At 35.8% G+C, this 25,199-nt stretch overlaps 2 protein-coding genes across 53 annotated transcripts in view; one reads left to right on the top strand and one right to left on the bottom strand.

Annotated features, from left to right (window-relative positions):
• GIN1 (gypsy retrotransposon integrase 1) overlaps window positions 1–10,821 on the bottom strand; it is a 31,441-nt gene extending 20,620 nt beyond the window's left edge. For all 3 annotated transcript variants that reach the window (XM_008527653.2, XM_008527654.2, XM_070571365.1), the window contains exon 1: window positions 10,673–10,821. The gene's annotated coding sequence lies outside the window, so the exon portion shown is untranslated. The remainder of the gene's footprint in view (window positions 1–10,672) is intronic.
• The window catches only part of PPIP5K2 (diphosphoinositol pentakisphosphate kinase 2), a 67,463-nt gene continuing 52,745 nt past the window's right edge, over window positions 10,482–25,199 (top strand). For 31 of the 50 annotated variants that reach the window (XR_011525658.1, XR_011525661.1, XR_011525660.1 and 28 more), the window contains exons 1-5: window positions 10,872–11,103; window positions 15,967–16,354; window positions 19,755–19,950; window positions 22,977–23,067; window positions 24,307–24,392. Coding sequence is in view for 45 of the 50 variants with exons in the window: in XM_070571358.1 (XP_070427459.1) it covers window positions 16,241–16,354; window positions 19,755–19,950; window positions 22,977–23,067; window positions 24,307–24,392 (487 nt within the window). In the remaining 5 variants the exon portion in view is untranslated. Of the gene's footprint in view, window positions 10,766–10,858; window positions 11,478–11,578; window positions 11,728–15,966; window positions 16,355–19,754; window positions 19,951–22,976; window positions 23,068–24,306; window positions 24,393–25,199 lie in introns of those variants that run through there. The other 19 variants (XM_070571360.1, XM_070571330.1, XM_070571357.1 and 16 more) reach the window with 4 other exon arrangements.

Here is a 25,199-nt window from a genome sequence, read left to right as displayed (position 1 = left end):
TTACTCCTCAGGGCAATGCAAATTAAAGCCACAATGACTTATAACTACACACTATCAGAAAGGCTAAAATGAAAAACAACACGAGGCAGCGTGAGGACAGGTAACAGATGAAACTCACACATCGTCCGTGGGAGTGTAAAATGCTACAGCCATCTTGGGAAAGCAACAGTTTCCTCTAAAACTAACATATGACTACCCAAAGGGTGGTAATTCTACTTTTAAGTTTGCATCTCAGTGAAATGAGCATATGACTATCAAAAGGTGTGTACAAAAATGTTCACAGACGTTTTATAGTCATAATAACCCCTAACTGGAAATAGTAAAGGCATCAAGAGATTTTACCATGTGTATCTTCAGTCCTGTCCTGTAGCTGCTTTTATTGTTTTCCAGTTTCATGTTGCCCCAAATCTTAAGTGTTTTCAAACTATCTGTGGTGAAACACTAACCCCCCTCCTTCCCAATCTGTCACTTAGGACCCCTTGATGCCTTTACTTTCATGTCATCCTTTCCTCTGCCAGGAGATGAAGAGATTCATCAATTTTCAATTCAGGAAGGCTCATGTGGTTTCAAGTAGGGGATATAGATTATGTCAGTCTACATTTGCCTGCCTGTCATTCTAGCTATGTATTAATCCTCCTCAACTGTTAAAAAACAAACCAACAAACAAGCCAAAATCATTTTTCTCTGTGTCCTATTTTCATCTCTAGGCTATAGCGACACAAGCTCTCCCAAGTGCAAGGCACAGAAAGACCTGCCCTTTCTCAGTTTAGATTAAATCACTGTGGTCTACATTCTTTAATATTATAACATACTATATATGACTCCAAATTATTGTTTTCCCTTAATGGCTTTTGGTATCATCAATGTTCTAAATCATCTAAAAGAAATCCTTGAACATCCCATCCAAGCCAGCTGGGAGCATAATATCTGTAGAAAGATGAGGTTTATTTAAAAAAAAGATAAAATCCTTTATTGCCTTCCTTTCAGAGACCAGTAAAGGCTGCAAAATCTCCCGAAGGACCTTAAAAAGAAAAGAGGAGGGGAAGTCTTTTCAGGCCTCTAAAAAGCTTCCAGGAGCAAAAGACCAAAGTCTCATACCTCAGAGGAAGAAGAGGTCCCAAAACACAGAGGGTTGTAGGTAATTGCAACTGACAGAAAAAAACTCGCCACTGGAAAACATGAATGTCTGCATAAACCAGTGATGTTCATATTTTGCTCTTATACTTAAAAATCTCTCTCTTCTAAATTCCCACAATCCCCCTCCCCCCATTTTCCTTCTCTGGGGTGTCTTAGTCCATTTAGGCCACTATAACAATATATCATGGACTGGGTGGCTTATTAACAATAAACATTTATTTTTCAGTTCTGGAGGCTGAGAAGCCCAAGAACAAGCCAGCAGATTCAGTGTCTGGTGAGAGCTTGCTTTCTGGTTCATAGAGGGCCCATTTGCTACATCCTCACATGGCAGAAGAGGCTAGGGAACTCCCTACCCTCTGTTTCATAAGGGCACTAATCCCATTCATGAGGGCTCCATCCTCATGACCTAATTACCTATCAAAGGTCCCATCTCCTAATACCATCATATTAGGGGTTAGGATCTCAACATAAGAATTTTAGGGGGACACAAACATTCAGTCTATAGCACTGGGGATACCAGAAAATCTTTATCTAATTACTCAATACACAATGAAGCCCTCAGTACATTCAAGCATCTGTGCCATTAGGACAGTCTTTGCTTTCCTACTTACAATACATGCACACAGATTCATCTTCAGAAAGTCTATTTACTGAAATTAATCTCTCCACTTTCCAGCCCTTAATTTTTGAATAATTGAAAATGGATCACAATAGAGTAATTCATTCCTCTCAGAGTAAGCCTATAGTACGAAAGGTCAAGGAGTAGAAGAAATCACTAAACAAAATTTTGAAGACAGCTCTTTGAGGTTTTTGGTTTCTTATTTTTGTCATCATCAAGGGAGAGATTCTTCTAGTGGCAGAAAACATAAAAGTCAGAAAACTTCTACATATTTTCATTATTTCACAAGTCCTTTCACAAGTGTGTTATTCTCACCTTATATTTTTTATAAGGGTCAGCTGTCTTGGCTCAGTAAAGAAGAGAACACTTAAAGGGGTGATTATTTGCTTGCCATAGTTACCTTGAAACTTATTTAGATTATCAATCATCCTTAGCACATTTTTATTTTCCAAATGATTTACCTGACAGGGTAGACACTATGAGACTGCCCCTGGGCATCTCCACTGCTTACTGACTTAAGTCTAAACTATTTAGCCTAGTGTCTACCACCTGGCACAACACAAGCCTTACAGCTTCTTCTCTCAACAGTCTCCTTTATACGCCTTTGGCCACATCCCAACCATTCTCTGTACCTTGGTTTATGTCATCACTTTTCCCTTGAGTGGCATAACAATCCAATTCTACCTGATTAAGTCTTACCCATCTCTCAAAATCAAGCTCTAGCTCCTCAGTGAAGCAAGTCTTCCATGATTTCTGAATCTGAAGTGATCTTGACCTCCCCTGACCTTCTTTGCACCTTTGTAGAACTTTCCGTGTTTTACCCTCCACTATAGTTGTTTGCCCATTCATCCATATGTCTTTTTATTTGTTTGTTCATTCATTTACCAAGTCCTTAAATTGTTATATGTACTAGGTGATAGAAATACAAAGTTATTGTATTCCTATCAAAGAGGAAATCCCTGCCCTCAAGGAGCTTATGGTGTAAGGACAGGCACAGAGGAGTAAATCAGCATTTATACAGTATAGAATGGTGTTATGACAGAATATGCAAAGAAAACTAGTATTAAAACAGATGTGCAGACACCCAGATGCACTTAGGGAGGGAGGCAAAGCATTTTGGATGAGGTGGAAGCTTGGACTTCACTCCAGGGCCACTGTGTTCAGACTCACTTCGTATCTGACCTTGCTTCTGCTGTCTAGTTTTGTCCCTCTCCTCACTGCAGCCACAGAGGTCATCCTAAAATCAAGTCTTATCAAAATACTAACCTGACTTGAAATAATGGCCTTCTGATATTCCTGACGATATCTAAACACTTCAGTCAGTATACAAGATTTTTTAAGATTTGATTTTTACCAATACTTCCATACTTATCTCTTGGCATTCTTGACCCAGACTCTAAGCTCCAGTTATACAAATCTCCATAGTTCTTCAACCATTCTGTACAGTGTGCTCACACCTTTTTATTGGTACTTTTGCCTGGAATAGAACTCATCCCCACCTCTCCAACCCTACTCATCTTTCAAAACCCTGGTTAGGTGTTGTTTCATACAGAGTGCCTTCTCTGACCACCCCCACCCGGGATAACCTGAATTTTGAAGAATAAGTAGGAGTTATATATCATATTTCTATTCCACAAAGTCCATTCTTCACCAATATGAAATATAGACTGGGGAGAAGAGATAGGAAGACCAGTACAGGTCAATTAAGGGACTACTGCCTAAGTAAGGAAAAAATGATGAAATTCTGAGTCAAAGCAGTGTTAGTGGAAATGGATAGATATTTTTGATAACTGTGACTGACTGGATGTGTGGAGTGTATGAAAAGAAGAGTCTGGGATCACTTCTGAAGTTCTGGCTTAGGGAGAAAGATGACATTGAACATGTTGTATTCAGCTCATGGATGAACTCAGCATGTGGACGGTAGATGAAGTAAAGGCAGTGGAGGAAGGAGCTCATGGAAAGTGTACTGAGTAAGAAGAGCAGTGTACATATCCTTATCCTTTAACATTCACATTAATGAGTTCACTCACCTATAATTCTCTCCTGACCACATCTATTTCTTCTCAAGCAGAACTGAAGAATTGTGCACACCTTTCTTGGTAAACTCACAGTAACATGTACCAACTTTTATAAAATCTACATCTTATTGAGCCTACTAATTTATATGTCTCTCTCCCAAAGATATTGTAAATCCCTCATGGGCATGAGAATAGCTAGAGAGATAGGAAAAAAGCTAGAAGAGGTTCTAACCACAGAAGCCTAGGGAATAAAGAGTTCTTATGTGCCAAGCAGAGGAGAGGTTAAGTGATATAAGAAGTAAAATGTGTCTAGTGTTTTGGCAATAGTTATAGTAGAGCAGGGCAGGTGGAAACTAGTCTGCAATGAGGTAAGGAATGAAGAGGCATCAAGAAAGTGAATTTAGTAAGCTTAAATTTAGTTTGAAGGCAAGAAACTACAAGACAGTTGCTAGAGACAAATATGAGGCCCATCCATTGATCTAAAAAATATTATTGGCTACCTGCTACTTGTCAGACAACACTGGAAATGCAATAACGAACAAAACACATATCCTCTTAACCCTTATGGAGTTACATTCTAGTAGGGTTAAAAGATTGTTTTGACACTCAGGTTCATAGCAGCATTATTCACAACAGCCAAAAGGTAGAAGCAACCTAAGCCTCCATAGATGGATGAATGGCTAAGCAAAATGTGGTATATACATACAACGGAGTAATTATTCAGCCTTAAAGGGGAAGGAAATTCTGACACAATACTACAAAATGGATGAACCTTGAGGACATTATGTTAAGTGAAATAAGCCAAGTCACCAAGTCACAAGAAGACAAAGACTGTATAATTCCACTTATATGAGGTACCTAGAGTAGATAAATTCATAGAGACAGACAGTAGAATGGTGGTTGCCAGGCACTAGAGGGTTGGGAGTAATGGAGGAGTTACTGTTTAAAGAGTACCTAGTTTCGGTTATGTAAGGTGAAAAGAGTTCTGCTGATGTCTGCACAACAATGTGAATGTACTTAATGCCACTGAACTGTACACTTAGAAATAGTTAAGATGAATCAACAAATATCCCAATGTCTTTTTTGAAAATAAAATTTAACAAGTTGAATCTAAAGTTTCTCTGTAAGTATATATAGAGAAATGAAGCCAAGGAAATGTTTCAGGGATTAAAAAAAGCAACTTTTTGATATCAAGTTATACTATAAAGTTATAGTAATAAAATGGTATATTATTAATATAAATATAAGCAGAGTTTCATGAAAGAATAGAGCGTTTAGAAACAAACATTTATATATGAAAATTTATGGTATAACTAATAGAGAAATAGCATTTTATGAAAAATTGACTATCAATTTAGAATAAAAAGTTGAATTCCTACCTGATATCATTCATGATAAAAAAAAAAGATGCTAAATTTTATGTTATGTGATTTTACTACAATTAAAAAAATTTTTAAAGAGAGATTGTTTTGCTTTCAAGAAGAGAATGACCTGAAAAGCTTTATGCTAAGGTAAGGGCTTCTAGAGACTACTGGAAACAAGAAGGAGAGAAATTATGACTGATGGAAGAAAGTTCCTGAGACAGCAGTAGGGAACAGGATCCAACTCACAAACAGAGGCATTAGTCTTTTGATCTCTTCCACTAAGAGAAGAGGAAAGGAGGAAGGAAAGGTCAAGTTTAGAGTTATGTTCACCATAATATCCTTTAGGAATGGACCATACTTATACGTCCTTATATCCCTATGAACATAGCAGTCTTGAAGATAATAATGAATATATTTTATAGAATCAATCTAATTTTCACATTAGTATAAACACCTATACATTTATTTTAATTAATTTTTATATTTTCAAACACATATACCCAGAGAGAAATTAGAGGATTATGTTCCTTTCCTAATTTGTGGTTTAAACCAGATTATAATATAAAGTTTTAAAAAGCATACTTGTGGTTTGGGGATGAGGGAAGAGTAGTGACTAGGAAAGGAAAGAAAGGGGGCTTCTGGAGTATGATTAATGATCTATTTCATTATCTGGAGGTGGGATCTGGGTAGTCCCTACATGGGTGTTTCACTTTTTTAACATTCACCAAGTTCTCTAAGAGTCTAACGCAAAAGGACCTACAAGGTCAACTCCTCATTTCTGTTTTCCAAGCACTTCCTGAATAAAGAAAAAAGGCAAGAGGTAACTTCACAAAAGAATGAGGTTTCCTATTTGATTTTTCTCTTTGCAAAATTAATTTTTACACTTCTTAAATCATATACATCATGCTTGGTGATATGTATTTCTAGCTTCCAATAAGTTCATGAAGTAAGGCTTTCTAATGTGAAAGACTAATTATTATTAACAGGAGGGTCAGTTTATTTCATTATTTCCATTCCCTGGCATCTTTCACAGAAATATAACATAGCAAAGGATAATACAAATATATTTAATTTTCAAGAAGTAAAGAAATATGATCAGATTTTTGAAAAATTAAATATATCACATCATGCACAGAAAAATTAGATCTTGGCTAAAGAACTGAAAGGAAGCCCGGAGATTGTGATTCAACCTCCCATTTTCCAGATAAGAAAAAGACTTCAAAGGATTAACTTAGGGGCCACCCCATGGCCGAGTGGTTAAATTCGTGAACTCTATTTCAGTGGGCTAGATTTGCTGGTTCAGATCCTGGGCACGGACCTACACACTGGTCATCAAGCCATGCTGTGGCAGCAACCCACACAGAAGAATTAGAATGACTTATGACTAGGATATACAACTATGTGCTGGGGCTTTGAGGAGGGAAAAAAAAAAGAGGAAGAGCAGCAACAGATGTTAGCTCAGGGCCAATCTTCCTCACCAAAAAGTATTAAAAAAAAAAAAGGTTAACTTAGCTTGAAATTGGTAAATTATAATACTCAACAATGTAAGCAAATTATTCCTTTCTGAAATAGCATGAAAAGAATTCCAATATAATCTTCTGTCTAGAATGCTGAAAGCTGGAAAAACAGTCACTTCCACCCTAACAAAGAGAAAAAGCTGGATAAACTCACTAAAATGTGAGTTCTCTGCAAACTGATCTACAGAATTAATGCAACGCAGTTGGAACCCCAGCAAGCTCTTTTGTAGAAACTGACAAGCTGATTCTAAAGTTGACATGGAAAACCAAAGGACTTAGAATAGCTAAAAAAGTTTGAAAAACAAGAACATAGTTGAAGAATTTCACAGTACCTGGTTTCAAGACTTCCTTTAACACTATAGTAATCACAACTGTGTGGTATTGGCAAAATGATAGCCATTGATCTATGGAACAGAAATAGAATGTCCAGAAACAGAGCTACATAGAAATGGCAAATTGATTTTCAACAAAGGTACCAAGGTAATTCAATAGAGAAAGGATAGTACTTACAACAAATGATGCTGGAACAACTATCTATCTAAATGAAAAAAGATGAACTTCAATTGATAATGAGCACCATCTGTAAAAATTAACTCATCATGGGGCATAGACCTAAATATAAAATCTAAAACTATAGAATTCTAGAAGACAACAAAAAAGAAAATCTTTGTGAGCTTAGGTTCCTAGACAGCAAACAAAAAGAACCATCCATAAAAGAAAAAATTAAAACTTTTGTTCTTATAAAGATACTGTTAAGAAAATAAAAAGAGAAGTCACAGTTTGAGAAAATATTTGTAGTACACATTATAATAAATTGTGTCCAGAATTTATAAAGAACTCTCAAAGCTCAATAATAAGAAAACAATCCAATTCAAAGAATGGGAAAAAGATTTGAACACACACTTCATCAAAGAAGATATGGTTAGCAAATAAACACATGAAAAGATGCTCAATACCATTAGACAATGAAAAATGTAAATTACAACCACAATAAGCTACCACTACACATCCATCAAAATGGCAAAGAACAATCAAAAATCAAAAAAAAAAACAAACAAAAGAAAATCTAAGAATACTAAGTACTACCAAGGTGCAGAGCATTGCTGGCGAAAATACAAACTAGTGCAAATATGTTGGAAAACAGTTTTAACCCAAGAGAAAGGAAAGTATAGGTCCACACAGAAATCTATATATGAATGTTTCTGGAAGCTTTATTCATAAGAGCCAAAACCTGAAAACAATCCAAATGTTTATCAACTAGTGAACGGATAAACAAATTGTGGTAGATCCACTCTGTGGAATACTAGTCAGCATTGATAAGGAACAAACTACTAACACACCTAACAATACGGATGAATCTCAAGATCATCATGCTAAGTGAAAGAAGCCAGATACGAAAGGCTAACATATTATTTGCTACTATGTATATGACATCTCGAAAAGCCAAAACTATAGGGAGAGGAAATAATTTTTAAAAAATTTTTGAAATCTTTTAAATAACTACAAAAGCAGTTCTTTAATTGAGAACTTTATACAGTACTTTATGCGATGATCCTCACATCCTATGGAGTAGGTACGAGTCTTACATCCATTGAGTAGATACAAAAATGGAGGTTCAGAGAAATTATCCAGTTTACTCAAGGCAACACAGTTAAGAGAGTGCCTGTGCTGACATCTGAACCTTGGTCTCTGCTGCTTCAAATTTCACGTTTTTTCCCCCTGCTACACTAATAATTATTTGTCATCCTTAGCTTTCATAATACTTGGTTCAGGCCTCTGCTAGAAAAGTTATAAAGTGTTTTTTGTAATAAATAGATTATAAATGAGGAATGAGAAGGTCTTATTAATTTTTAATGTTTACATTGTTTCACACAGTGTCTGGGATGCTGTGGACATTCAACTACTTGTGAATGAATAAAGAATTACTTGCATTTCCTGACAGGAGGGGGAGCACTGAACTAAAAAAGACCACGTGTTCCAAAGGTAACTATTACTTCGCTTCAGAAAACATAACTTCTCTAGCATATACATGGCACTACAAGTAGGATGTGCTTAAAAAGGTAGTAAGGCTTTTAGGAGTCAGAATTTCTAGGGGGTGACATACCTAGGCTTCAGTATCCACGTTTGGAAAAAGGACAATACTTATCCCTCCTTTTTCACAATTATGTGGATCACTAAGATAATGGATTTGAAAAGTGCTTTGCAAATGGTAAAGCAATAGATAATCACTGTTAAAATATTTAAGTATTATCATCCATATGAAGCCGCTCAAAGTAACACAGAACCCTTTCTTTTCTCAAAATCTGTATAAAGAAAAAGCCTTAAAAATCTCATTCCTTTCATTAATTGTAACTTATGTTTTATTGCAATGTTTATAATGTTTTATGGGTAACAACAAAACCCAGAAGACTCAAAAGTTGTATACTTTATAATGAGATTATAGTCTAAGCTTCTAGTTCTGGCAGTAATGACAGATGACAAGGACAAGTGAAAAACTGTGTAAGAAAGAAAAATCAGTTCACAAAAAATTAGCTTTTAAGTAGATGGCTAAGGTTTGCTGCTAATATTTGTTATTTACGTACGGTAATAACTTAAGGAACCAGTAGTCTTTTCTTTTCAAAGTATATTCACCATTTGTTCCCTGGAAACCGTCTATTTAAGTATTTAATATGAGAATATGGTTTTAAGCTGTAATATTTGGAACAAACATAAATAAACTATCTTCCTATACCCAAATATTATTAAATGATTGGGAGAGTTAAATGGTTTGAATTATAAAAATGAAGGTTATATTAGGCCTTCTTTGGATATGCGCATATTTTCAATAAGTTTTGTTAAAATAATAATTGCTTGTGTATTAAAACACACTGGAGTAAGAAAGATAGTGAAGGTCGCACGTTGCAACTTCCAGTTATGCAAGAGGAAATGTCAGGATCATATCTGGTTGAGCTTTTTACACAATGTCCCTGTACGGCATCACATAAAATCAATAAATACTCGTGTAAATACTTATTATTTAATTCCCTTAGTAATTTTATCCTGTATGTGCAATAAAGACAGTCACCACTTTAAAATTAGGATTTAACTGTTTCACTAAGGGCAAAACCCATCATGGCTACCAATTTAAGCCTCTAAAAGGCTATAATACGCATTTCTTCCAACTTAAAATCTGTTAATATTTCAATAAACATGTTAATTTGGGATCAAAATTTTTACTTCTCAATTATTCTATTTCAATCTCTGAAATATGGAAGAACACAATTTTACGTAAGGCCAAAGACTGGGAAATCTAAATACAGTAGACATTTCTCTACAATGTTTCACTTCAACGTACAAAATCGTTTAAAATGCCTTCATCTCCATACGCATACACACAAAGCCCCATGTGATAAATGAATTTCCATTTTGAAAATTATGTCTACTTTGGTTCAGAAACTCTCATTCAATAAAAACCCACACGGAGATAGTGTCCTTTTCCCTTAAAACTACGAGACAAGATTCTCCCTGAGCTCGCGTTTCTCCCCTCCACAGATTTTAATTTGGGGGAAAGCGTAATATTTCAGATTAAATGACAACTGTGATAAAGTAAGGGGGAGAATCCTTTAGTATCAGCCAAGTGCCGCAATCAACTTTTGAATTTGCTCAAAGTCTCGGACGCTACATTAATTGCGAGGGAGCATTAACAGAGCGTTTAGTTGGCCCATTAACTAATTCTTAAGGGCAAGGTCCAGTTAAACTTAGCACAAGCAGGAAAACTACCATTAAGTAAAACCCGGTTCCACCGAGTCGGCATCTCCCCAAGCCCGACAACTGAACTCGCCCCTTTTCTGCTCAGCTGCCTCGGGACACCGCAACGCCCTAGCAAGGCCCTCCCGCCCCAAGGGCGCCTGCGCAAATATCCGGAGTCAATTCCACCCTTCCTTAGGCTAGGCGACGCGAATGGTTTTGAAATTGTCAGGTCACGCCTCACTTTAAAAATCATTAGGTATGACAAAGCACACCAGAACGACCACTCACCGAAGTGGTCCTAAATGCAAGCGACAGAATTTAAGCTTCCTCTCGCGACTTATCTGATGCTGCCGGAAGCGGAACTACCCGTGCCGTTAAGAGGTGGGTACTTATGGGGAGTGGAGCGCTTGGGTCACGGAAAATTAGAGTGGATCGTTTGGCTTCTGCCGGAAGTTGTTCCGCCCGGTGAGGTTTGCGTGGGAGACCCAAGGCGGGCGAAAAAGAGGCGTGCCCAAGCTTGGCTAGATGTAGTAGTGCGGTGCAGAGGTCCCTCTGTGTGGTCCTTCAGCAGCTGCTGAAGAGGGAAGACCCACGTCCACGCTCACAGCTGGAGTCTCTTGACCCACACCTCCCTACCGCCCCCGGCATTAACGGAGAAACCGAGACCTGCAAGGGCTCGGCCATCTCCAGCAGCTCGCGTGGCGACCGCAGCGTGGCAGGTGAGAGCCCCGAGCCCGAAGGAGCCCTGACATGCGGAACCTGGTCGCCCCAGGTTGGCGGCCCTTGCTGGACAGTGATTTGGTCTCCGGGCGGCTGTGCGGCGCCTCGGCACGCACTCCTCTGAGCGCCAGCGCCGGAGCGGAGGGCAGTGTGGGCGTGGAGGAGTGACAGCACAGTCCGGAGCGTCTTGTCGCCTCTTCATTTCCCCTCCTCCTGCTCCTCCCTTGCTTCCCTATTTCATTTCTTGGGGTTGAGAAGCCAGAGGGTTCAGCTCAGCTGGCAGGGAACTGTCGAGCTGCTTCTGGTACTCCAGGCTGCGAGCTCGCTCCACCCGCGTAGGCAACCTCGAGTTTGGGCACTGCTGCGGACAGAGGTGGCTATTTTTATTTTCATTCCTCAGTCTTTATCTCTTTGCTCCTCTGCGCCTCCACCCCCACTGCCAAAGAACAAAGGCTCCACGCGTTGCAGCATTCCAGTGTCAGGACGGAGGCTGCAGGTCGCTGCCGCCCCTCAGCGGTTGGAGAGGGTTGCCTGCTCGCGCGCTTCGAGCCAGGTGGCGACCATTGCATCTCACTTACTGGGTTCTCGGCGACTTCCTGGGAGTTTGCGACCTTTGTAGTCGTGTGGGTAACACTAGTCTTGCTTTAGCGTGCTGGGAGGCTTAGCCGTGGAGATAGGAAATGTGGCTGATTTAGCACCCAGCATCCTTACTCCACACTGGCATAGGGTTTTGTTTTGCTTTTGAAAATTCTTCAATGAAAAATAAAGTTTTTGTTTCAGGCAAACAGAATAACGATAACTGCCATTAACCGTGCCAAGTGTTTTACATGTTATCTCCCATACACCTCAACAATTCCGTGAGGTATATTAGATTATTATTCTCATTTTATTTAATTGTTCAGTTTATTTATTTAAACTATTATTTGTTTAAACTGGACAATTGGCAGAACATTTATTGATCACCCAAGTAAGTACTGTGCACCAAGTAAGTGCTGGGAAGATAGATAAAGTAGGTCCTTGTTCTCCAAAAGCTCCCACACAACCAACTACATATAAATAGTATTATGGAACTATTAATTTTCTTAAGTGGAAATGATATTGTTATGTAGGGGGATGTCCTTTTTAGGAGATGCATACTAAAGTATTTAGGAAATGTGTTGATGTCTGCAACCTTCAAATGGTACAGCAAACGTGGTATGTGTATGTATAAATAGAGAGTAAATATGGCAAAATGTTAGTAATTGTTGAGTCTGTTGCTGGGTAGATGGGTGTTTATAGTGAACTGTTCTTTCAACTTTTCTGAATATTTGAAATTTTTTCATAATAAAAAGCTGGAGAGGAAAAACCCTAACTCTAATGGAAACAGATAATTTGGATACTCCAGAATGCTTTGTGGAACATAGAAGATGAGAGAGGGTGCTGATGTGTGTTTGGGACTGGCAGAGGTGTGATAGTTGTCAGAAAAGCATTCACTGAGGACTTCCCAGTTGGTTATTGAGGGAGAAATAGGAACTTTCAAGGAGAGCAGTGAATTCCAGTTAGAAGGAAAAGCAGACTCAGCAAAAAGATATTGCATGAATGTTTGAAGAAAGAAAGAAATTAATGTGAAAATTGTGTGGAACTTGGCATGGTCCTTTTTGTATAAATAATTTTGTAAATGATGCTTGGCTGCCTTTGCCACCCTGCAGAAGCCTATTTAATAATTATGTAGCTGTAGTAATGGATCCCTGGAAAGGAGTCACCATTTTTAAGTGTTTCCACTGGAAAATGCTTTTAGGATTTCAGGAAAACTGGTTGTGTGTCTGTGTTCAGGCTGAGCAGCAGAAGCTGGGACTCCTATTTTCTCTGATTTGGGGAGCAGAGATTTACTAGTTCATAGTTGGGCTCCTGAGAACCTATAGAAAGGGCTACAGTGATGGCTTGCAAAGATTTTAAGTTTAGCTAAGGGAGGTGGTTCTGAACACTACATTGGACCGATGGATGATCCAAGGTGTCGTTTTAAGAATTAGGTAGCTTTGACCATGACCATTAAAGATGTGAAGGAGATGACTGTTTATTTCAGGCACTGGTGTCCATGAGAGTCTCAAGCAGTGTGGTAAGACTGGAAAAAAAGTTTAATGAGGTCTTTAGCAGCAGCAGTGGCAAAGAGAAGTTTCTGTGGCTTCATTAAACGGGAGGTGAATAGGTACATTCTAAATGGAATTGTTTGTATTTGTTCTGTGCCAGTTTAGTTTAGCTCAGAAATCTGTCTTAGAGCAACAGCTAACATGATATATAAACAGCTAACATTTACTGAGTCCTTACCATGTGCTAATTGCTCTGGTGTCTGATTGTCATTTAATCTTCAAAGCAATCTATGAGATTTGTCATTCCATTTTACAGATGGTGACTGGAGAGTTTCAATAACTTAGTTAAGGACACAGAGCTGAGCAATTATGAGAAAAGTTTCTAAGTTTTGTCAAAGTGTAGAGCAATGGTTTTCAAAGTGTGATTCCCTGACCAGCAGCATCAGTATCACCTTGGAACTTTCAGGAAAGCAGACTAATGACCCCGACTCCCAGTCTTTTTAGTTCAGTGTTTTAGCAAGCCCTCCAGGTGATTTCTGATGCTTGTGAAAGTTTGAGAACCACTGCTTTGAGTGTGGATACTTTAGTAGCATGGTACAAATTTCAAATTTAGAAATCAGGGTTAGGTAGTATTTTTCTTTGGCACAGATTTAAAGAGACTCCCAAACCTGGCCGCACATCCATTTGTTAAAATATAGATTCTCTAGTTAGGAAATGCTTCAGAAAATTTGTGGTAGGTTTAGTAACATGAGTTTTTACAAGCATCCCAGAAGACAGACTCAAGTCTGTTGTTTGAATAATGCAATATCTTTAAGGCTAAATAATTACATATTTTGGAATTCATGACCAAGGATGTAGTTTGATCAAAATGTTGAATAATGTGGAAATGCTATATGCATAAACTGTATTTGGTTTAATTATAATGAAATGATGGACGTTATGTACTTTAAGCATTTATAAAACGAGAAAAAGGGCCATGTTTACTGTGATTTTATATCATCAGCACTCAATACTGTGCCTTCTATAACAAGTGAAAAGTATTTGTTGAATAAATATATTCACTTCAATAAATAATCAGCAATATTCATTCTGTTAGTTTTGCACATTACATTAGGAGCTTGGTTTATAGAGTGCCTGTAGAAGCTGAGGTTTATTGAGTGTTTAGTATATGCTAAACACTTATGCTACTCAGTCGTCACGGAATTACAGGGTGTTATGATATCCCCTTTTTTACAGATGAAGACACTGAGACCTAGAGAAACTAGCATAATTTGCCTGTTACATAGTGACAGATTTAAATAAGTATATCTGACTCCAAAAGTTGTGCCCTTCCCACTATTGAAATATTAGAGCTGTTTTTAGATGGGAGGAGTGAGAAAGTAAAAAGAAACCAAAGGGTGTTTGATAACAAAACCAGAACTGAGGTCAGCTTATACGCTGCCATCAAGTTTTATAGCAATTGAAAGCTTTTGTTGTTCTTTTTCAGCAAGCATCTTGTATATATAAAACAGTGCAAAGGGAGTAGGAGTGAAGGGCATTTATTTACTTAGTTTTTAATTGTGGTAACGTTGGTTTATAACATTATATAAATTTCAAGTGTACATCGTTGTATTTTGATTTCTGTGTAGATTATATCATGTTCACTGCCCAAAGACTGATTACAGTCCGTCACCACACACATGAAGGCATTGATTTGTAAAATGAATTATTGCTACTTTTATTCTTTACTCACAAACTGTTTTAAATTTCATAACACTGTGTAATTTTAGTTATAAAGATGGATAAAATCAAGCCTGGTTGGGTAAACTAGTTTTCATGTTTCATGGGAAGCCCCCGGTTAAACTAGAATTAGATCTTTAGGAATAGGACTTTTGGAGTTATGCTTTTCAATTGTATCTTGCATATCATTCAACTCTTCTTAAGAATATTTGATCAAGTAATTTCTTATATTACCAGTAATCAAAGGAAGCATTTGATATGTAGTCTTGGTAGGTAATTAGTTCTAATATGAGCAAGGAACACGTACATGTAAACAGCTTTAGTAAAAAATATTTTGAGGTTGTATCACTGTTATATGTTAATTCTTAAACTGATGTTCATGGACATCGGTTTATGTGGAAGAGTTTGGATGTCAGTCAATGACAAACAATTGCTTGTAGGATTTAGTGCACATGTGCATTTTTTTTCTGAGGAGAGGACCCATAGATTTTATTAGATTTGCCAGAGAGTCTTTGACTTCTAAAAGTTTGAGAGCTGCTGTTATAATGAAATCTACAAAAAGTTCTGATCTTCTTTTGTTGATTAATATATGAGACCAGAAAGCCAAATGGTTATTTTCCTTAAAAAACCTGTTTACAAACTGAACTTTTATAAATTGAAGCCTTTCTAAAATTGATTTAATATAATTTCAGGTTAATGTATAGCTGTCAATGGTTTTTAAACCCACATTACATTTTATTCTTTTCCATTCCATTCAGATATTACTGACCTATGTACAGAGGGATGTAGCTTTTAACATAATTTTGTTATAATTTGAATAATTTTCTTCTAATTTGTTAGATATTTTTGGGCTTGAGAAATTTAGTGTGTAGTTGTTATTTTGTATCAATTTGTCAAATTGCTAAGATGTATGTTACTGAAGATCAGAGTCTTAATTTCTTAATTTTATGGAAAAAATGTGTTTTGGAGGTATGCGTCAAGTTGTTGATACTGATTTTACAAGTGTCATTTAAAATTATTTTTACATGAATATTTTAAAGTTCTGTCTCCAAAATTATTTCTTTCATTTCATTTTAGGTAAAAAGATTGCTGTATCAACTCATGAAAGCAATAGCCTTACTGTCTTTGTCTTTTAAGCTGCATCAACAATGAAGCAATGATATCTGAGAAGGAAAGAATGTTTGCCAACTAACTGTCATCACAATTTTCAAGTGGCTGTATAAGCAGAAGCAAGCTGCAGCAGACCTATGTGTCAGCTAGTATAGAGAGAATGCTTTCTTCTGCGGCTGTTTATTTAGAAGCCGTTTTAGTATAGCACATTTAAATTATATTTCTATCAAATGAAGTAAAAATGAGTGAAGCCCCCAGATTCTTTGTTGGGCCTGAAGATACAGAAATAAACCCTGGAAATTATCGACATTTCTTCCACCATGCAGATGAAGATGAGGAGGAAGAGGATGAGTCTGTAAGTGTTTGCTTGTTTGGTGAGAGAAGACCAGTAAGAGATAGACTTTACTGATCACTGTTAACGTGAATTAATACTATTATCTGAAATTGTGAAGATGTTTTTCTCACATAGAAATTTGTTGGAAATATTTTAAACTGAAAAAGCATATTTTCTTTCATGAGTAACATTACTGAATCTATGGTGTATGAAGAAATACAGTTGAGGGTTAGACTTTTAAGTTGTTTAATGGGCCTATTTTGGTATCTTTCAGTGATGTGCCTAGCATGACACAGACTTGGGTAGAAAAAGTGGCTATAAATCAAAAGCTTTTCTTGTGTATAAAAGGACGTAACAAATAGGTCAAGATAAAGAAGTAGAAGGAAATAATTTTAAAGATACTAAAGAAGGACTGCTTAACCAGCCTCATTAGGTTTGTCATGTTGTCAGCACAAGTGGTGGTTGACCTGAGGATATCCCTGTTTTTTAACTATTCAGTAGTCTTTAAACTGTGTGGTTAGAAGGAGAGGCTACTCAGGTATCTACAGGTGTGTGTGTGTAAGTCTTGTTCTCTTTCTGATGTCATCTGTTAGAGTGTATATCCATACAGGATCTTTAGGAATAACACACATTTATTATGTTCGTTTTGCTATAGTTACATTAGCCCAATCTTTTGCTTTTTCATCATCGTTTTCCCTTTATAAGTAGAGATTGCTTTAGTCTGAGAACTGATTTAAAATATAAACTTATAATATATTTGTTTTTCTTATTTCCAATTGGAAAGAGAATTTTGTTTTAAAAACAAAAACCTGGGGCTAGCCCCATGGCCGAGTGGTTAAGTTCCTGCACTCCCCTTCGGTGGCCCAGGGTTTCGCCGGTCCGTATCTTGGGTGCGGACATGGCACCACTCATCAAGCCATGCTGAAGGCGGCATTCCACCTGCCACAACTAGAAGGACCTACAACTAAAAATACACAACTATGTACCTGGGGGCTTTGGGGAGAAAAAGGAAAAGTAAAATCTTTAAAAAAAACAAAAAACGAAAACCTTTATATTTGGCAAAAGTAATAAAAACAAACCAAAAATAGTTATTAGATAACTCTTTAAAAATTCTTTTTCATAGTTATTTACCAACACTTTTCACAATGCAGTTACACATGTCTGAAATGCAAATCAAACTGTCACTCATTTAAAACCTATCCTACCCACCCACTTCACCCCAGGAAAAAAATAATGATTTTCAAGCTTATCTTACCAGCCAAAATTTTTCTTCATTTTAAGTCTTATCTAGAAGTCCAGTAAGTAAAACATAAAAGCAGAGCTTCTCCGGCTGACTTAGACGAGAAAGTACTACGGGCTCAGGCTCTACTACCCTTGCCCTTTTTCTCTAGGGTTCTTCTGAACACACTGTGAACACTACTGCTATATCAAGTCCAGCCTTCTTACATATAAGAACTTTTCTCTCGTTTATATCTACAACTGTAGTTGTCTCTCATCCCTTCTACCTTTTATGTTTTAGCAATATCAAATTTTTTCCCCTCATGTTCCATCCCATTGTACCACACCGCCATGCTGTTGTAGGTACTTCTTCATCTCTATGAAATGCCCTTATTTTTGGGTGCCTTATGAATTGTTTTTCATTCTTCAAAACCCTGCTCAGATTTCGTGTTGTTCACTCTTCCCCCTCTCCTGCTCTTTTCTCCGTGAGAAACTCAAACACTTCTTCCTCAGTACTGTTTCTATACCTTGACATCTATACTTGTATTCCATGTATCATAATGTACTGTATCAATACTGTGTTCCCCTTTAGAGTCAAAGTATTTTGAGAACAGGTTGTTTCTGTATATCTAACTCGCTAGCACTTAGCATAGTTCTTGGAATATCGGTACTAATTATATTGAGTTTGCATTCAGGATACATAGGTGTCACTTTTGAGGAACTTGATATAGTTCATTTGACCTATAATTTGGTAAAATGATTTGTCCCAGATCATTCTCCTGTTTTAAAGATTTCAAAGATGTAAATTCTATTTTAGACATTAAATCTAATAAAATAACTTAGATCTGCTTAAAAAATTATTTTCATGCTTCTGAGGTTTTACCTAATAGGAATGTTCTCTAATTTTGTCTTAATATAGGTTTATTTGTACATTTTAAACTTGAATGTTTCCAGTTTATCTTAGCCAATGAACAGATATTCATTGAATAGATCTATAGTTAGTAAACAAAACTTAACATATTAGTCTTTTTATTTTAACTGTAAAGCAGCATGAAATGTTAGGTTGAGTTCTTTTATTTGGAGAAATCTACTTTAGGAACATCATAATGAGCTATGTCGAGGCTTTTGATCAGAAAAAAATTGAGTAAGGAAACATAAAAGGGAGGTTTTATAGGATTACAGGTTAACCAGGGAGGTTAGGATTTACGGTCTGTTTGATTTACAGTCAAATCCAATACCAATTTGAACTCTAAATTTCATATGAGTTAGAGGAGGCAGTGAAGAAATATAGTTCTCAGCTGAAGAAGAATAACGATTTAATTCTGATGTTATATCCAATTTTATTCTTAGATTTATAATAACATAAAGTCTGGTAAAATACTTTTGAGCAAGATTATAATGTCATAGGAAATATATAAAATATCATGGAGGAGAGAGAATTGAAATGAAAAACTGGTCACGCTTTAGATATTCGATAAAACTCTAAGCACCTAACTGCAAAGACCTCAGAATGAATCTTAAGTAATTTTATAAACCCATGAGCTACTCATAAGTTATTATTTCTAGATCCTGCTTTTTTTAGTTTTAGGCTAAATCATGGCATTTGAGCTGTAACGTGGGTACAAGAGATGACCAACACCATTAAACAGGAATATCGAGTATGACGATTAGGTTGTCAAAGAACTGACACCTCTGTTAGCAATGTGGCTTTCTCCAAAATTTCCTTCCAAGTTGTCATTGGTGACCACCTAATATTCAAGCTCAATCTACAAAAATAGTTTAATACTGTATAGCTTTGTAGTCAGAACAACATCATATTTTAGGCAAGATAATTTTTTCTCACTTTTATTGGCCTTTTTACTTAGATTAGATACAATCTTGCCCTTATTTGCCCCTTTCTAGTGTGAGGAAGGTAAATAAATGCTAGAGACAGTTAAAGAAGGAGTACTTGTTTAAGTTTGAAATCTGAATGAAAATAGTAACGACATCTGAAAGTTTTTTTGTTTTAAAATTTTTTCCACACTTTTGTAGAAAGCTTGTTTACTATAACAATGACATAATTTTGAAAAATGCCTTTTTTGGTTGATGTGTTACTTTTATTGATTCATGACATGCCTCATCTACTTCTCAGAAAGATGTAAGATTGCTGTACTTTGGAGTTCTTGTGAAGTCAACCTGAGTTTTTGTTTCTTTTCTGTTTTAGCCACCGGAAAGGCAGATTGTGGTTGGAATATGTTCCATGGCAAAGAAATCCAAATCCAAACCAATGAAGGAAATTCTTGAACGGATCTCCTTATTTAAATACATCACAGTAGTAGTATTTGAGGAGGATGTTATTTTGAATGAACCAGTGGAAAACTGGCCTTTATGCGATTGTCTTATTTCTTTCCATTCTAAAGGTATTAAAGAATGGGGAGGGAAACTCCTTTATCATTTCTGATTATAAAACTAATACATATTAATTGTAGAATATTAGGTAAAGTAGAAAAATAAATTTAAACTCACCCACTGTCACAGATAGGTGATGTTATTTCGATATATATCTTTCCAGTCTTTTTGCCTATGTGGTTTTTTTTTTTCTTTTTTGAGGAAGGTTAGCCCCAATCTAACATCTGCCACCTATCCTCCCCCTTTTGCTGAGGAAGACTGGCCCTGAGCTAACATCCATGCCCATCGTCCTCTACTTTATATGTGGGACGCCTGCCACAGCATGGCTTGATAAGCATTGCATAGATCTGCACCCGGGATCCAAACCCTGAACCAGCAAACCTTGGGCCACTGAAGCAGAACATGCAAACTTAACCACTGCATCAGTGGACTGGCCCCTCTATGTGTGGTTTTTTTTTTTTTTTTTTTTTTTGAGGAAGATTAGCCCTGAGCAAACTGCTGCCAGTCCTCCTCTTTTCACTGAGGAAGACTGGCCCTGAGCTAACATCCATGCCCATCTTCTACTTTGTATGTGGGACGTCTACCACAGGATGGCTTTTGCCAAGAGGTGCCATGTCTGCACCTGGGATCTGAACCGGCAAACCCCGGGCCGCCAAGGCAGAATGTGCACACTTAACTGCTGTGCCACTGGGCCGGCCCCTCTGTGTGTTTTATAAAAACAAATTTAGTACTATAATATATATTTAATTTTTTCACTAATTATATCATGAGGTTTTTTCCCCTCCATATCATTCTTCAAAAACTTGATTTTTAATGGCGTTGTAGTGTATCATTGAGTGGATATACTATAACATATTTAACCGATAGCCAACAGGTGGTTTCCAGTTTTCAATATTAAAAAAAAAGGTTGTGATGAACTCTTTGAATGTATATCTTTGTTTTCAACTCTAAATTTCTTAGGATAAATTCTTGAGTATTTTAATCCCCTATGCTTTTGCCATGTAGAAAATGTTCTATCATTCCTCATACACATATTCATACTTTATTTCTTACGAACTCAATATTTGAATTTTAGATTTTACTTGCTATCATTTATAAATCAAACTGAAATATCAATTAAGCTTAAGTATGACTTGATAGTAAAGTATTAGTTCATAGTAAAGTCCACTAATCAAACTTATTGTTAAGTGTATACCTGAAAAGTTAGAAGAATCTGTGAATTAAGTGGATTTCTCACTAAGAACTATAATTTAAAAGATGTGTGCTCAATTATAAATGTATTCATATTAAATTGTTCTCAAAATATGTAGTCCTGAGCTGTGTTAAAGTCTCGCTTTAGTTAGGTGTCCAAGAAGCATCTCCATCAGCAAGAAGGGGATGGAACGTGGCTGAGACTTTTTGTGCTCCCATAGCCTATGTTGATTTTCATTATTTCATAAAGAAGCCAAGACCCTGGTCCTTACAGACTGAATCCCTCATTTCAGAGAATCTTAAAATTTGCTTATCCTTGAGGGTAAGGTGTTCTTCCCTTACTACAATATGGTTCTTCCAATAAAAGCTGTTTGCCTGTAGGAACTAGGTGCTATCTAAGGTCACATCCCATGTGCTACCTCTTGGTAAGGAAAAAGTTCTTCTGTAACAACAACAACAAAAGCAGGAACTGACTGTGTAGCTGTTTCCAATTTGCTGAATCCTGTTAGGAGGCTTCGATTCATAGACGTTGAAACGTCTTTACAAGTGTTGAATTCTTCTGAGAGTCTTTATGAAACTTGAAGGGTTTGTAATTTGTGGCCAATGATTCTTGGTATGGAGTACTTCTGTTTAAATCTTAAAAACTAACAGGAATTTAGCAGTAAATTTTTAACTGACGTAGCTTTCTGTTTGTTTTTTAAATTCAATATGCTTTAGTATTTTCTCTACTAATTATTCTGATAATACTACAAAATACAGTGTCTTTACAGGTGTGCTCTAGTGTACTATAGTTAAATGCTAAAGTTATGCGTGCTTGCTGATTTTTACCCTTTTCCTTCATTAAAATATTGTCATTAAAGGAATAATAATAGTTAACATTTATTGAGCACTTACTATGCCAGGTGTTGTGCTGTTTTATATACACTCTTATTTAATTCCTCAAAAGATCTACTACAGAAGATTGGTATAATATCCGTTTATAGCCAGGAATCAGGTGCCAAGAGATGTTAAATAAGTTTGCCCAAGGTCGCATAGCTAGTGAAAGATGGAGCCAGGATTTGAACCCTGGTTTATGCTCTTAACCTCCATGGTACGCTGCCTCTCTTAATAATATGTATTGATGGATAAGATTGGAGATTTTTAGTGTCAAAACAGAGAGTGAAGTATAATCATTAAAATTCTTTAGATTGTTTTTTGGATTTCTTCTTGCTATATCTGCCATTCAATTTGTTTTCATTGTAATTAGTAACTTTACCAAAGTCTAGAAATTTTAGGGAGTTAACTTTTGATATCTTAACATTGACCTAGTAACAGCAAGCATGATTCTACTCATATATTTTATATTTTAAGCATATTTGTTGTATGAATTGATTTTTGTTTTTGCTGCTATTTTTAAAGATGCATAAATTCTTTGAATTAGCAGCTCATTTATATGTATAAGCATCGAAATACTTAAGAAGAATTGTATATATTTTTTAAAAATCACCAGGTGACTGTGATACACTCATGTGTATAGATTTCTGTTTGTATATGAGTTAATCTTACCTTCTGTCAAGTGACTGAATAAACAGGCAGTGACTAACGTGTCAGTGCTCTAAATTTGGTTATATAACCACTGGCTTGCTGTGCCTTATCAATCAAATTAACTAGGAAAAATAGGATTTTTTAATATCTAAAGTTAAATCAAGTTTTATGTATGTTTTATTCCATGCTTTATATAGACAGCAGTTATATGCATGATGAAGTTAATCTTTTATGGGAAGTGGTGTAAATTCAAGTTGATAAAGTTATAGATGTCAACTTACCTTAAGATTGTACAGAATATGTTAATAATATGTGTTCTTAGGATTTCCACTGGACAAAGCAGTTGCCTATGCAAAACTCAGGAATCCATTTGTAATCAATGACTTGAATATGCAGTATCTCATACAAGATAGGTGAGTGGTGAAGTTGACTAAATTAAGGGAAGGAAAATTAACATTTATTTAGTATCTATAAGCTGACATGACATCAGGTGTTTTCATATACATTAATTCATGGTATCCTTGAAATGATACTTAGATATAGGTATTTATACACAGTTTTACAGATGTAGAAACTTGAGAATCAGGAATGTCAATTTGTCCAAAGTTACAAGTAGTTCCACAAGTAGTGGGACAAGGACTTAAACCAGGTTTAATTTCCAGAGCCTACTAAATCATTAAAAATTATGAACAATTGTTCTATCATGTGACTGATAATGAAATTAGGGCTTTACTCATTTAACTAAATTTTTTTAATGGTGAAGTGTAACCATTTTGAAAAATATTTCGCTATATATCTTTGCATTCATTTAACAGGCCAGAAGCAGGGATTTCTAAGAGAAATTGTAAAATATGAATGTATTTGTGTATTTGATTTAATTGATGTTTCACGCTGATGAGAACCTTTCTGATTTCACCAACATTCTATTTGTGTGTTAGCATTACAATATAAGGTTATATAAATTAAAATGCTTTATAGAGATAAGGCTTTATAGTTTTTTTGTACTTCTCTTTTTATTTTTTTCTCTTCTTCCAGATAGTAACATTATTAATATCTAAAATTTTAAAACATTTTTCCAAGGTTTACATATTAATAGGTGTTTATATATTATAAATATAAATATGTACACACATATATAAATGCATATTCATTTCAAGAAGTTTGGAAAATAAAAGCATAAAGACATGTATTTAACTCTGCCATTACATCTACCATATTTTTTCATATAGAAAGCAATACATACATATATTTGCATTTTACAAAATCAGGATCACTTTTATAATACTGTGAAAATTTTCCCAAATTTGTAGAGTATAAGGTTTTTAATGGTTAGGTAATATTCTGTCATTGCAGTATAGCAACTTTTTTTAACCATTTTCTTATACATTTACATTCCCAGTTTTAAAAATTAGTATTTTAATATTCCACAAAATGTATTGTGCATACAATTTTGTTCTAATTGCTGAGTATTTCCTTAGAATACCTTTTTTCAATATTTTAAATGACTTAATTTGTTTATTTAAAAAATAAAAAGAGTATACATGCCTTTTTTAGTGGTAGAACAGTAGTAATATACTTTATGAACAGTACAATAATATACTTATTGTGAAATAGAGCAATAAAATAATAAGGATGTTTTCCTTTTCCTTCAGGAGAGAAGTATATAGTATTCTTCAAGCGGAAGGTATCTTACTTCCTCGTTATGCAATTTTGAACCGTGACCCAAATAATCCCAAAGGTAAGAGTAAGAGATTGTAAGCAGGGTACCTTCTGTCACACAACATACTTTTGAACCACTTCCCATGTACTTAAAGAAGTCATAGTGTTCTATTCAGGTTTTTTTTAATGATCCAAATAAACATGCATTATATTTAGTTAAAATGTGACACTACGAACTAAAAGGCTAACTAATAATTTAGGAGTTGTATGTCCTATTTTTGTTTGGTCTACATTTGACGTATCTCTGAGGATCAAAGAATTTTTAAATTACATATTTGAATATTTGTATTGACTGGGGGTAAACAAGTGATTCATCTATGACTGTTGAACTACATCTTAGTAACTTCATGCTGGGATGCTGTGATTAAATTTCTAATGACTAGGAATTTTGAAATATTACTATCTATTAGTATTTTCAAATACCTTTGGCTTCATTTTCCTGGTAATCCAAAACATAGCTCCTAAGCTATACATAACTTAATCTACAAAAGCCTTTTCTATCTTAAGATCTAAGATTCTGATAATATTTTCGTGAATTTTGATGACTTGATTGTACCTTAAAGAAACTTCTGGTAAAATCCAGGTAAAGCATTTATTATCTGTAACAGGAAACTTTTCTTGTTTGTCTCAAGGTGAAAAATTGACTTCCTGGTTGGATTGCTTATTTACTCTGCATATAGGTTACTTTTCCAACTAAATAGTTTCATGTTTTATGGCATCTATGTTATGAATGATCCCATATGTTTTTCAGAAGATGATAGCATTATGGAATTATTTCTCAGTTTTTCCTATTGGCATCATTTCGTATCTCACCTTGAATTCTGTG

This window comes from Equus przewalskii, chromosome 13 (genome assembly GCF_037783145.1).
Source record: "Equus przewalskii isolate Varuska chromosome 13, EquPr2, whole genome shotgun sequence".
Classification (NCBI taxonomy): Eukaryota; Metazoa; Chordata; class Mammalia; order Perissodactyla; family Equidae; genus Equus; species Equus przewalskii.
Note: the sequence above shows the minus strand (reverse complement) of the source record. Positions and strands in the feature narration are given on the sequence as shown.